Below are 13707 nucleotides of genomic sequence, written 5' to 3' on the forward strand. Positions count from 1 at the left end.
ATTTCAGTAAATACACGGAATACATCAATTTTTTCGTAAATTTATATCCCAATAGGTTCTATAAATATCATACTATTTATAAGATTTTACTTGATTTTTTTTCCTTTTTTTTCAATTCAAATTTGAATTTGAATGAAACTCACTAAAATCTCAGACGGCTTCTACTTTCGAGCCTCGTCGAAAATCGACCGATTTTCATCGAAATTGTGAACCTTGGTGGTAAATCGTAGACCCATGGTAAACTTATTGGTATATAATGGATTCCCGCACAAGTCAATGACGATGTGTGTGTCAGCAAGTCTGGTACTGTACACTAGCTCTAGTTGGTGGTGCTCGCGGCTCAGGAAGCGGCCACGAACAACGTCCATCCACCGTCCAACCATGCACGCACGCTACTCATGGACGTTGCCAGGTTCAGTAGCGCTTTCATATCAGACTAGATTTACTATTTTTGATTTGACTCCAAATTATTCTATCAAGCTAGCAACTGCTTTTGACTAGCCCGCAAGAAATTACACGGGAAAATTCCCTAGCTAGGTACTGTTTAGATTCCAACTTTTTCTTTAAACTTTTAACTTTTCCGTCACATTAAACTTTTCTACACACAAACTTTCAACTTTTCCGTCGCATCGTTTCAATTTCTTCAAACTTTCAATCTTAGCGTGGAACTAAACATAGCCCAGGAAATCGTCTCCATTTTCTGTCGGAATTAATTCACGCCCAGGAAACGCATTCAAGTGGATGCTTTCACCTGCCATTGCTTTGCTTATTCACTTCCCTCCAGCTTAATTACGAGTAGCTTACAGTACAGTCATCGCTGTTACTCTGAATTATAAAATATGTAAAACTCATAATGGTCAAGCATTTGCTACAATAGTTTCGATGACCCGGTAAAAATGGATAATTTATGACCATATATATATAAGGTTCCTTCAATAACATCACGGGTTTTTCCATGGTGTGACACTTGGGGAAAAACATCATTCCAAGCCATTTATAGGTTCATTGAAGGATGATGTCACCTTGAAGGATCTTAAACTCTGAGGGCAATCCCATTAGAACAAGCTGATTCATAGATCACCATAATTCATTACAAGTGTGCAGAAGTTTTAGATCATGGATTTTCACCCGGATTCTGTTGTCTCCCATTCTCATCCATAGACCAGCGGTTTAATCTCTGTCGAGCAATCTCTACCTAGAAAAAGGAACATGAAACACATCATTAAATGAGAAAAAAAAATCTAGAGAGACCCACATGCTATGTGGGTTAAGAGATTTAATAAAAAAAGATAAGTAAAATTGTGAGCAATTAACATACCTGTTTTTCCCAATCAGTTCTAAGAGTGATAAATAGAAGCACAATAGTCTGGACTAGTGTACCAAGAAGCATACCAATCCAAATGCCCTATAGAAACAACAAATGGAATTGAGAAACAAAATTTAAGTCCCAAATTGACTAATGAAATTTTATCAATCGGTTCCTCACCTTTACTTGAAATCCTAGCACATAGCCTAGTATTACACCAATAGGGATACCGAACAAGTAATATGATGTAACATTAACATAGGCAACTACACTTTGCCAACCCGATCCAACAGCGACACCTATAGATGATTATAAAATATTATAATTCCAATGTGCAATTTCAAATTATATTGATATATTTGCTATTCTTTTAAATGGAATACCATACCTGAGAGCACTGGTTGAATACTATTCAACAAATTGGAGAAGGCTAGCAAGGGAGAAAGCTCTGCAACTGCATCTGCTACTACCGTACTTTCAGTAAATATGTATACAAGCCTTCCACGAAAGATAAGGAAGAGCACAAACAACATAAATCCTATCGAGAAAGAAGTGGTGACCACATTGAAAATGGCAAACTTAGCCCTTCTTGCACTTCCAGCTCCAAGTTCATTTGCCACCCGCACTCTAAAAATGTACATGTATAGGTATGTCAAATGAAATTTATGTGACATGAATGATTGATCAAATGAACCACTTAGCATGTAACAAGTAAGATCACTAAGTTACCCTTTTGCAGACAAAAACCCTATAGAAATCATCATCTCCCAACCATTGATATTAAGGCTACACATGGAAAAACAATAACGCTAAATAAGCAAGTTTTTCAACTGCTAAAGGAACAACAAAGAACAATACAGCAATGTACCCACAAACATGATCCCATAAAAGGGGCAATTGCAAATTTACCACTACTTTGAATCGTTATTGCAAAACTGCCACTAGAAAATTGCAAAAATGCCATTAGAACTGTCATTCGAGTGGCATCCTTGCAATATTGAAAAAACCGGTGGCAAATTTGCAAATGCCCCATCTTTTATTGTCTAAACCATTATGCAACAATTGAAAGTGGAATATATTACCATATTGAAAGAGCATCAAGAGCAATCTCTGCATTCTTCATATAACCAGTGAGGAGAACCAAAATTGTGTTGTACCACAATTCCACACTGAAAGGCAAATGAGAAAGAAAAAAGAATAAACCACATGAGCAATTAATTAGCTCTAAACAATATGTTGGTCAACATTTAGCATCTAACATATTGCATATCTGAAATTTCATATGTATGCATAAACACAATTGTTACTTACCAAAGCATCACTCCAGAAGACAGTGAAAGCTTGACAATAGCACCGAGTTCAGTAAAAGCAGCAAATGAGAATCCTGTCCATGTTAGAGGGCAACCACCAAAGAAGACAAAAGCAAGCTGACCAAATACTAGAATCTAGTAGGCAATGACCATGGAGCCCATGACCCCAGCAAGGCCAAGGTAGAACTGGACCGTTAAAAGCCATGATAGAAAAAGGTGAAGCCCAAGATTGAGCATGGCAAGATAAGTGACAATCATGTTCTTGCTCTGTGCTTGTAGGTACATTTGGAGCGTGAAGTTCCCAACATTGGATATCATAACAGGGATGTACCACAATGAAATAGTGCCAGCCATAGCAGCGATCTTAGGATCCTGGCCAAGAAAAATTAGGAGTGGAGTGGTGAAGAGGTATATCGGGAGGAGGAGGACTGCACAACACAAGAGAACTATCCATGAACGTTGTAGATAGATGCCCAACATGTGGTATTGCTTGGCGCCATATGATTGCCCACACAATGTTTCCAATGCACTTGCCATGCCTAGCTGCAGTTTACAACAATGTGCATTTAAGGTGAGCAATTTATAATGTGTTTTTATGCATATATAGAAGATAAGATTACATCTAGAAATTAATTGTTAGTAAAAGTCTAAAATATAAAGAGGTCGTCATTACTTGTAGTAAGGTATCTTTTGATACCAAAGTATGTGATTGAGAGCATTGATAGGGAGAGAAAGCACTGCTTATGGAGATAGTCAGATATGATCAACTCCAAAAACAATTCCTGGCTGCTTGGCATAAGGTGCAGACTAAGTTAAAGGAGAAGAGGAGGCCATTAACTTGACAATCCAAAATTAGGCACCACTCATGAAACACTTGAACAAATTTTATAACAATAAGGACTTGCCTTAGGTAAAACTGATTTAGAACAAGTATTATGTCTACCTAGTGCCTAATTTAACTATCCCAAAAGAGTCCTGGTGGAAGGATGTTTGTAAAACAAGCATCCACTTTAGAGGAATTCCTAGATGTATCTTACATATGGGAATTCCTGCTCCTTCTAGGAAGATATGTGGTCTCACTAGCCACCTCCATGCAATGTATATCTAAGGCTATATTCCTTTGCTTCTAATAAGGAGGCCTCTGTCAAAGTGTTTGTATCTACTGATATGGATGATAATTTTAATCTGCCATCATCTCGGAAAACATATGATGAGCTTTCTCGATAGTCAAACAAACTCCTAAACTTGGAATTGGATCACACTGCTGATAAGTGGAAGTATATATGGGGAAACATGAACTATGCCTCTCAGAAATTCTACTCTCTGATCTTTAATTACATCCGTGTAGCCTCCACATTTTATTTGGTTATGGAAGAGTAAGTGCACTTCAAAAGTTAAAGTTTTTGGATTGCTACTTCTTATGAATAGATTGAACACACGATATATGCGAGATCATAAAAAATTGCTCCACCAAAGTATGACCTAGTATGTGTGTTATGCAATCAAGGGGTCATTGAAACAATGCAACATTTGTTTCACACGTCCATTTTCATCTTCATGTTGAGCTTCAATTGGATTTAGTTGGAATACCGTGATGGGAACTTAAATTATGATGGTTAAGGCTAAAAACCAATATGTGGGTTACAGCTTCATCGATAAATTCTTAACTTCTGTCTAGTGTATTTGGAAGATAAGAAATAACTTCATCTTGAGCAGAAACCTCCCACCTTTTCTTCCGGGAGACATCTGTTTAAGACTGAGCTCCTCCTTTTAATATTTGGACTAAATGAGGAGATAAAGATCAATAAAAATATATTACTGTAGGGCCTCCCTCCCTGCTGTGCTTCCTTAAAAAATATCTAGATATATAAAAACTTGGCAGTCTGCTATTGTTCCAGAGCTAGCTAACACAGATATCTTACGAGCTTATTTGTACTTGAAGTCATGAAGAGCACACAAGTATATAATTAATGCATAAAGACAATGCCCTGATTAAGAGGGGGGTGGCTGAACTAAGAAAGTGATGCTTTGAATTAGTCGGATGGCCCCTTTCTAAACAAAAAATACACAGGTCTCACATAATTTAGTTTTTACAGTACGAATTGTGTCTTTTTTAAAAAAGAAAATTTTTTTATGTGCCTCTGAATATTTTGGATCCCTTCCGTGACCTTAAATGTTGCCTCATCTCTCTGACATGTCTGATATTTTTTTCCCCATTAATACACTTTCCATTACTTTGACCGTTAGATTTTTTTTTCTAACATGACTATATGTCCACACTATCCATTTCTCATAGACTCGCACTTATGTACACTTTAAAATATAAATCTCAACGTGAAAAAAAATGCAGTAAAAATCAAATTGGGCAGAGTTTGAGAGTTATTTGATGGAAAATTTGGAAAACAAAGTTTAGATTAGTTTAAACACAAAATGTAATTAAATAGTATTAAGTGTAGTGGGTAGAGAGGATAGTTACAAGGATGCCGCCGCTGAAGCGCATGAGGACGGTGGAGACGAGAGCGTATCCGGCGAGCTCGGTGGCGCCGACGTGGCCGATGAAGGCTTGGCTGATGACGGTGACGCCGAAGGTGGAGAAGCGCGCGCAGATGGAAGGACCCGCCACCACCCACAGCTTCTTGCTCTCCACCAACACCCGCCGCCCCAACGACCCAACCTCCTCTTCATCTTCTTCTTGCTTGTTGTTGCTGCCTTCGCCATGAGCATGCTTAGGCTCCAGCAGAGGAACCGTCCTGCAGTCATCATGTTCATCACCCGGCCTCTCCATTTCTCCTAGCAGCTTCTGCTAACTTTAATTGTGCAGCAATGGAGCGAATTAATGGGAATAATTGTACTTGAGTGGCAGAGGAGCTATCAGAATTGATGAAGGGAAGCAGGTTAGGAAGGCTCTCAGCTACCGTTTTAAAGGAGATCGATCAAGTAGCTGAGCTTGATGGCTGGAACAGAGAGTTGAGTGAGGAGTTGGGTGGGTAGGTAGTGAGGGCAGGGTGGGAAAGTAGTAGTAACAGTGACTCGTTAATCATCGATTCAGGAATCAGCATTCCAGACAAAAGGAAAGAAGAATATATACGCGAGTGTGAAATGGAATCTGGGGCTGTGTGTGTAGTGTAAATGGCTCAATGCGTGTGGCAAGGAGGGAAAAGCACGTCTAGTACTGCTGCAGCCTGCAATTTGATGAAAAAGATCAGTAGCATATATACACGTACAGAACAGAGATAGGATTGTGCTACGTACGTCAGGGCGGGGCTTGCATGCGGCATAGGCAGCGGCAGCGGCTACACATATACACATCATGTCACCGGCCGGTCTGTTCACGGCAGCTATAGTTGCCGGACGTACGTGTGGCTGACCGGCATCCCCGCTTGGCGCTCCTCAACTCGTCGTGGTCACCAAAACCAAAAGTAGACTTCCTCGTAAGTCCAACGATCCAGGGCCGGTCCTAACATTTGAAAAGTCATAGGCGAACTTAACATTATGGGCGCCCTAAGGAGTTAAGATTTTTTTTTACTTCTAATATATATACTCTATAAAGCACATATATCAGCACAAATATCATAGAGTAACACAAATAAATATTTTTAACATGGTAAATAATAAATCAAGCAGTTTGCAAGTTGTAATAGAGCAATTTATTCTCAATAAATAATATTGATAGTATAATTTACAACTAAAAGAAACACCGTACAAACAAATTAGTATGAATTTCTTAACACCCGAAATAGTGAAATTGCAAAGTAAATTGATAGAGGCATAGCAGAATAGAGCGAGTCGTTGATTGACTTATAGGTTTGTGATCATGATATACCTTCAGCATGAAGAAAAGAGGAGCGAATGGGCGATGGCCGATGACGATCACAGCCTCACAGGATGAGACGGCCGGGCAGGGCAGGGAGCAGCCACCAGGCAGCGTCGCAACGATGCCGCCTTGGTGGCTTGGCTGATGGGCGACGGGCCGACGTACGGTGAGTCGGCGCCTAGAGGCACTCGCAGCGGCGTCTCGCGGACTAGGGCATGGGCAAGACGGCGACGAAGCGAAGCGACCCGGTCACGTGGCTCGGCCTAGGCGTCTGGCCTGCGGCTGGGCCTGTTGAGGGGAGGGGGGGTGGTAAGTGATGGGCCCCCCTCCGGCCTGGGAACGATGCCAGCCAATATGCAACTGGGAATTCATGTTGAGAAAAAGGAGATCTCGCTGCAAGGACGGCGCGGCGTTCCATCATTACATGCTATGCATGGCGTCCTCTTGTTCTGATCAGGATCAGTTAGGTTGTTAATGCCCTACAGTTCAGGTAATACCCACACAAGAATTGGGTTTGAAAGTAACACTAGAAAAGAAAAGAAAAGAAAAGAACAAAATAAGGGGAAGGCCGGCCGGGGGATTAAATAAGAATTGATTTTTTTTCTTTTTCCCTTTTACATGCGCAATGCTGCGTGCGTGTCACACCGCCCTTTGTACGTATTTTGGTTATCAAATCTGCATTCTTTTTGTTGTAGGACTTGGTGATTTAATTAAATTTTGAATATGCATGCATGGAGCTCTAATGTATAGGTCTCACAATAATCTCTATAGAAAATCCCTTGTATACCCCTGCAATTTTAGCTAATCCTTTTTATGCCTCTGAATTTTTGCTTACTTTCTTGTATGCACCCAAAATTTGATTTCGATCCTTGACCGTATAATTTCTATAAAATGACAATTTTGCCCTTTTGATGAACATAGAAATTTATGAATTACATTATTGAAAATGTAAAAGTTTGTCATATGAGACTATTATAGTTATGAGTTTGTTGTGCGATACATTATTTATGACAAAAATTATTTTTAGATAATGAAACAAAAAATATGTATTTATTTTATTTTTTAAAAAGTCATAAAAAAATAGGAGCATCCATATAAAGATAGGACTACAAATTCTCACGATAGATTTTTATGAATGCTCCCGATGAAAAAAAATCCATTGTCCTATTGAAATTTCAAATAAAAAATTTAATTTATTAAATTTGTTTTATTTTCAAATTTTATGTCAAAATTTCTTGCACTAATTATTTTTGTTTCATTAGTTTCATAAAATGCACATATTGTGCACTCGAACAAAGCTTATATTCAAACCTAAATCTTCAAGGGCATAAAAGACATTTGCAATCAAACTTAATAGTGAAATGAAGGAAAATATAATGGGAAGGGCATGGAAGAAATCAAATTAAAATTTCAGGGGTATAGAAGGGATCAGATAAATTTCAAGGATGTGAAAGGGATTGAGTGAGTTTTTAAGGGTATACAGGGAATTTACTCTAATCTCTATGGAGTGCGACATGCCATCTTCTTTCGTCAAGCAACCAATCGTCCTACCGAATTGGCTCGTCATCTATCACGCCTTCCATTCCTCGTCAAATCCTATTACATTAATGCTTAGATTTTTTTTAAGAAAATCCTATTAAATCATCAATTAATTAATTAATCAATGTGCCATTAACTAAGAACGTTTAATTGTTAATATGTCTATCGGGATGGGAGATGATCTCACTCGATTTTTTACATTTTAACTCTTTTTAAAAACTTATTTTATAAGTAGACCCTTAAACAAAAGACAACTTCGACGTTGGGCAACCGCGGGCGCAACTATGACCTCCAAATTTGTATTAGTCCACTCTATACTCTGAGTAGGCCCACATTCACATAGCACTCTATTTATACCTTCATTCTCATTTCTAAAAGCATTAACCTGGAGGTACTATGTATGCTTGAAATGAACTCGGTATATAAGTTGACCCAAATCTATCTAGACTCTCCATGTGGAGCTCTTCCCACCAAACGAACACTTGGGTCTAAACCGGAACAAGAAGAGTCGCGCAACGAAACAGACTAAATGGGCTGGATTTTACACTCTCACTCCTTCATGGGTTGATGCCCTAGCTGCCTAGCAGCTCACCGCTACTCAACAGCCAAATGCCCAGGGTATCCCCTCGGTGCTACGGCGTTGTGCCTGTGCGTCGTGTCCCCCTCCATGGGCCAACACGCACGCACACTTGTGTAACACGGGTTGAAGTTCTAATATCACATGTAACACCCGAGACACAAAATCAACAATAGTCCACTCTACCCGCTAAATGGACCCACATTCACATTACACCCAACTTACACTTTTCATCATCACTTTATGTAAAAAAGTAAACCAGGAGGTACTATGGTTATATACACATGTGTATATATTACTTCCAATATAGATGTTGATTAAATGTGCTAGTATCAATTTATGATTTAGGTGTATATCATGTGTCTGAGCTATAATGTGCCTGTTTAATTGCAAGGTAGTTATATGCATTTGTTTTTTTAAAAAAAAATCTTGCATATGCTAATTATGTTTGTTTGATTAATGATGTAGGAGTATACATTTTTATTACGTGCTTAAAGTGCTTGTTTTGGTTTAAGGGTAGCTATATTTATAATTTGTTCCTTTTTGTGAATCTTAGATATGTCAATTGTGTTTGGTTCACTATTCAGTAGAATTTAATTTTTGATATGTGTTTAAGCACTAAAGTGACTATTTCCTTGTAGCGTAGACATATCCCTTAGTTTGTTTGTGTGAATTCCATAATTGTTGATTGTGCTCAATTCACAACTTAGTAGGATTTATTTTGGTGATGTGTTTAAGCCCCAACGTGGATGTTTGATTCCATACTGAAATCTTGTTATGGACTGTTGAACGATTCTAATGAAACCGATTCTTTTTTTTTTGTAATAAATATACCAACTTGATCCACTATCTCTTGATACAGAATAATTTCTACCCAACCTAAAAAATGTGGTGTATTTAATTACATAAAAAAAGTGGGATATACATTTCAAAAATAGATGTGTGAGATTATGTTGTGGGTTATATATATTCTTGAGTATCAGTGCCTCGCGTAGCCTTATACACTACGATTGTTCTCAAGAGTAAGGAATTGAGGATTGAAGAATTCGTTTTGATATGTAGCTCATGATTTGCACCGCATCGTCTGAATTTCATGACCAACAAAAACATCTTGATTTCACCTTGTTTAGTGAAGGTATGTTCTAATAGCATTTCTTAAACAACATGGCCCACCTTCGAAGGGTTTGACTATTAGTTTTATTAATCATGAAAAGGATGAATTTCATTAATCAGAGGAAGGTTTTTCACCTTTGTTGGTTTCTACACATCTAGTGTTTTTAGTCATGTATCATATAAGATCTATATTTTGCATCATTGAGGCTATGATGCCAGGACTACTTTATTGGTTTTAGATAAGTTTTATACTTTGGCACAATGTAGAAAATTCCATCATCATTCAACCAGTTACTTTAGAGTCAACCTACTAGAATGGTTTCCCTGGCTGATCAAATTAGTAATACATGGATTGTGGAGCTGACACTTTGTAATTTTGAGGGATTACTTTTTTTTTGCATTGGTGGAAATAATTTGTTAGAGATAACTCCATTCATTGTGGTCAATTTTTAGTCTTCACTTATGATAAACGCTCACAATTCTTAGTGACAAAGTTCGAGCCGTTAGGCATTGACAAGATGTCAACCCACTCTACTCACCCTTCAAAAAAGATGATCATTAGAACTAAAAGTGATGAAAGGGAATGCAACTATCACATCAGAAAAAATGGCTCCCGCCATTAAGGAGAATAATGGAACCGTAGGAAAGAGAACTAGAAATGTAGATTGTCTTGTGCCTTGTGGAATATAGGGTCCATGAAGAAGTTGTTTGAGGCTAATGTTTTGAAAAGTGCTAAGAGAAAATGTGCAGGAGCTTCTGTTGGTAAGTCTAAGGCAACGTCAACAAGCCATAGCAATACCAAAGATATAATATTCCTCTATTTCTGAAAATGTTATATACACTAATGTATTTATTTTGGCATAGCTTCTCACATTTGTTTCATTCATATAGCATGTTTAATTGCATTCTTCATTTGTTCCATGCATCACCATAAGTTAGGAGGCCATATGCAATGTCAAAGCAAGAAAAGTACTTCCTTTAGTTTTTAATGTTTGACGTGGACTTTTGGATATATGTTTGACCATTCATGTTATTAAAAAACAATGCATAGTTATCATTTATTTTATGTGATTTTCTTTTATCATTATAAGTACTTCAAGCATGACTTACATTTTTGCATGTATACAAATTGTTTTAAATAAAACGAATGGTCAATCATATGTCCAAAAGTCAGTAGCGTCAAACATTAAAAACCGAATGGAGTAATTGCAAAGAGACCTATATCTAGTCTCTTGGCTTGAGGTTAAGTTGGTTTATTTATTTCCCTTATGACTGATTACGAAATTCATTTTTGTGCGTAGTTCATACATGTTAAGAGTCCTAAGGATTCACATGATCCTCCATCAAGCTTACTTTTGCACATTATAGATTCCTCAAGCTACATGTCAGATGAAGATATTTCTTTTAGCAAGTTGACAAAGACACCAGTACTGATGTGCTTTATGTCTACTAAGGTGACTCCACGTGGTAAATTTTAAGTTATCCCCTAAACGTAGGGTTAATAAATCACTTTTGTCGATAATTTAATGTGGTTACACTTTTCAGACATTTCTAAGGTTCTAAGAAATCTATGAGTAATACCACAAAGGCATGTAACTGAAGTAGAAAAGAACCATGCTCTTCAAAGGACAGAAGAATTTAAAACCTAATAATCCTTTTTGCAGTGTAAATAACGATGGAACCACATATATATCTATGTTGGATTTTTCATGGTAATGGTACTTTCATGTGTTCATCCTCATCCCGTATTGAACTTTTTTTTTCTACGTGCATCCCGTATTGAACTTTTTTTTTTCTACGTGCATGAGGCATTATCTAAAAAAATGTGGATGACAGGATTGATCTTAACTTGCATAACGGTACTGCATCTATAGTTTGAGAGTTTTGGATGAGGTCTGATTTGAATATCCCATCTGATGTTTGATTTTTGTGTATGTTTATTTTGAATGTGACTGTACCCATTGAAAAATCCTACAACTATATAAATCACCAATTTGTGATAGCACATTATTTTTAATTTGTGGCCCAATTACCCTGCATCTTTCAGGTGATACTACCAACAAATTATGCAACTAATTACTCCATTGATAACCAGATGTTCATTATAAATTTTTAAGCATACATATGTCCATTTATTAACTGGAAGTATCTGAATATTAGGCATTCTATTGATGCATACTCATCAGCGACAGAACATATTGGACTCAGCTTTGATGCAATTCATGGCCAAGGCCATTGGTGTTGAGCCGAAGTCGTTGTCAAGTGTATTTGAAGGGCAAGCTAGGGGTTTGAGGATGAACTACTATCCACCGTGCTTGAAAGCCGACAAGGTGTTGGGTTTGTCACCGCACACTGATCTGGATGGCTTGACACTGCTTCTCCAGGTGAATGATGTGCAGGGCCTGCAGATCAACAAGGATGGCAAATGGTTCTCCGACAATTTTGTGTGATAGCAAATAACTTGCAAGATTTTCTTGGTGATGCTAGAAGAATTAACTTCTAACTTCTGCATTACGAGACACATGTAGTCTTACATAACCAAGTTTGGAATATCCTGAGTGGCCGTTAGGGCTCGTCGACCAATGATTCATTGAAATTATATATTAGCGAAAATTTAAACATATTTTTTTTAATAATACCATGGCCCTAATTTTAAACTTCTAAAACTCTTTTTAATCTGCTACAGATTGGTAGCTAAAGTTAGAACATACTAGGAGAAATTAGGGATATATGGCCGGTCAACATCTCCAAGGTGATGGGACGACAGATGGTGGTGTTGGAATGAGATGGCGCTGACCACGACCAGTTTGTGAGGAGGGAGGTGACTACCTCAGTGGGGCTATACAGGTCCCACCACACGTGTCTCTGCGGGGTGGGACACACCATCTCCTTCGTCAAGCACCCCACCGTACCCCCGAATGGGCCCAGCCCACAGCACGCCTTCCTCGTCTCATCAAATCCTATCATCATTATCATTAATCACCCATCATTATCATTAATTAGTACTCCTTAATTAATTAACGAATCATTACTGCTTAATTAATTACCGTATCTGGCGGGATGGGTGATGATGTCCATGATCCCCTTGTAGATGTCGCAGAAGACGACGTCGGCGCCGGCCAGCCGCGGCCGCAGCGCCGCCAGCCGCGCCGCCACCCTCGCGTTGTACCCCTGGACGAGCTCGTTCGCCTCCTCCACGCAGCTCCGGCCGTCCACGACGTGCAGCCCCTCCCACATCACCCGCGGCGCGCACCCCAGCGGCGCCACCCCCATCACCGCCGTCCTCCTCGCCCCGGCCTCGTACAGCTCCTCGACGGCGCGGGCGACGCGGTCGGCGAGGAGGCGGGCGAGGCCGCGGCGGCCGTGCTTGGGCGCCGAGGCGTCGGCCCCCGCGCCGCGGGAGAGCACGCGCGCGTACGCGTCGGTGCCGAAGGACAGGACGAACACCGCGCCGCCCGCCGCCGCGTCCGCGTCCTGCGGCGTCGGGGCCTCCAGCCGCAGCAGCTGCAGCGTCTCGGTGGCCATCCGCAGCTGCTGCCCCACGGCTCCCAAGCGGAAGATCGCGCCGCGCCCGCCATCCTCGCCGGCGAAGTTGACGCCCCTGGCCACCTCCGTCGCCGTGCCGTTGAGCGTCGTGATGAGGGGCGGCGACGGGAGGCCCATCTTGGCGGCTGCATCAGCAACGATTCGAATTAGAGCAATTCGCGTTCGTGGGGGCTCAGTTCATCAGTTGAGGAGGAGCTAGGTGGTTGGTTACCGAGGAGGTCGGGGAGGAGGCGGTGGGCGGAGGGGAAGAGGCAGTTGCCGGAGGAGGAGGTGAGGGAGAGGTTGAGGGGGAGTGTGGTGGCGGCGCAGCTGGCGGTGGAGTCGCCGAGGACGAAGAGGGCGGTGGCCAGCGGCGAGGCCGGGGCGGAGGCGACGATGCGGAGCAGCAGCAAGAGCAGCAGGGGGAGGAGCTCCATGCCTCGCGCGTTGTGGCGCCAACCAAACACACACTTCGTCAACTTCAAAGGGGAATAGATTTTGCCGATTTGGAGGGTATAAACTA

The 13707-nt window shown here is 40.3% G+C and overlaps 1 protein-coding gene and 2 pseudogenes across 2 annotated transcripts; 1 reads left to right on the forward strand and 2 right to left on the reverse strand.

Moving 5' to 3' along the window:
• Positions 1–818: 818 nt before the first annotated feature.
• LOC9266407 (protein DETOXIFICATION 21-like) lies at positions 819–5706 on the reverse strand (annotated as a pseudogene).
• A 4004-nt stretch (positions 5707–9710) lies between these two features.
• On the forward strand, positions 9711–10486 carry LOC107279323 (B3 domain-containing protein Os11g0197600-like; annotated as a pseudogene).
• A 1237-nt stretch (positions 10487–11723) lies between these two features.
• Positions 11724–13670, reverse strand: LOC4349665 (GDSL esterase/lipase At1g71250). 2 transcript variants are annotated; one of them, XM_015762467.3, is made up of 4 exons: positions 13417–13670; positions 12707–13330; positions 12489–12619; positions 11724–12061 (listed from the first exon to the last, which is right to left on the reverse strand). In XM_015762467.3, exons 1-4 carry the CDS (start codon positions 13619–13621, stop codon positions 12002–12004), a joined length of 1020 nt encoding a protein of 339 aa, XP_015617953.1. In that variant the 5' UTR covers positions 13622–13670; the 3' UTR covers positions 11724–12001. The 2 variants fall into 2 exon arrangements, with proteins under 2 accessions (XP_015617953.1, XP_015617952.1); XM_015762466.3 differs by lacking the exon at positions 11724–12061 and having other exon boundaries at positions 12130–12619.
• Positions 13671–13707: the final 37 nt, after the last annotated feature.

This window comes from Oryza sativa, chromosome 11 (genome assembly GCF_034140825.1).
Source record: "Oryza sativa Japonica Group chromosome 11, ASM3414082v1".
Lineage (NCBI taxonomy): Eukaryota > Viridiplantae > Streptophyta > Magnoliopsida > Poales > Poaceae > Oryza > Oryza sativa.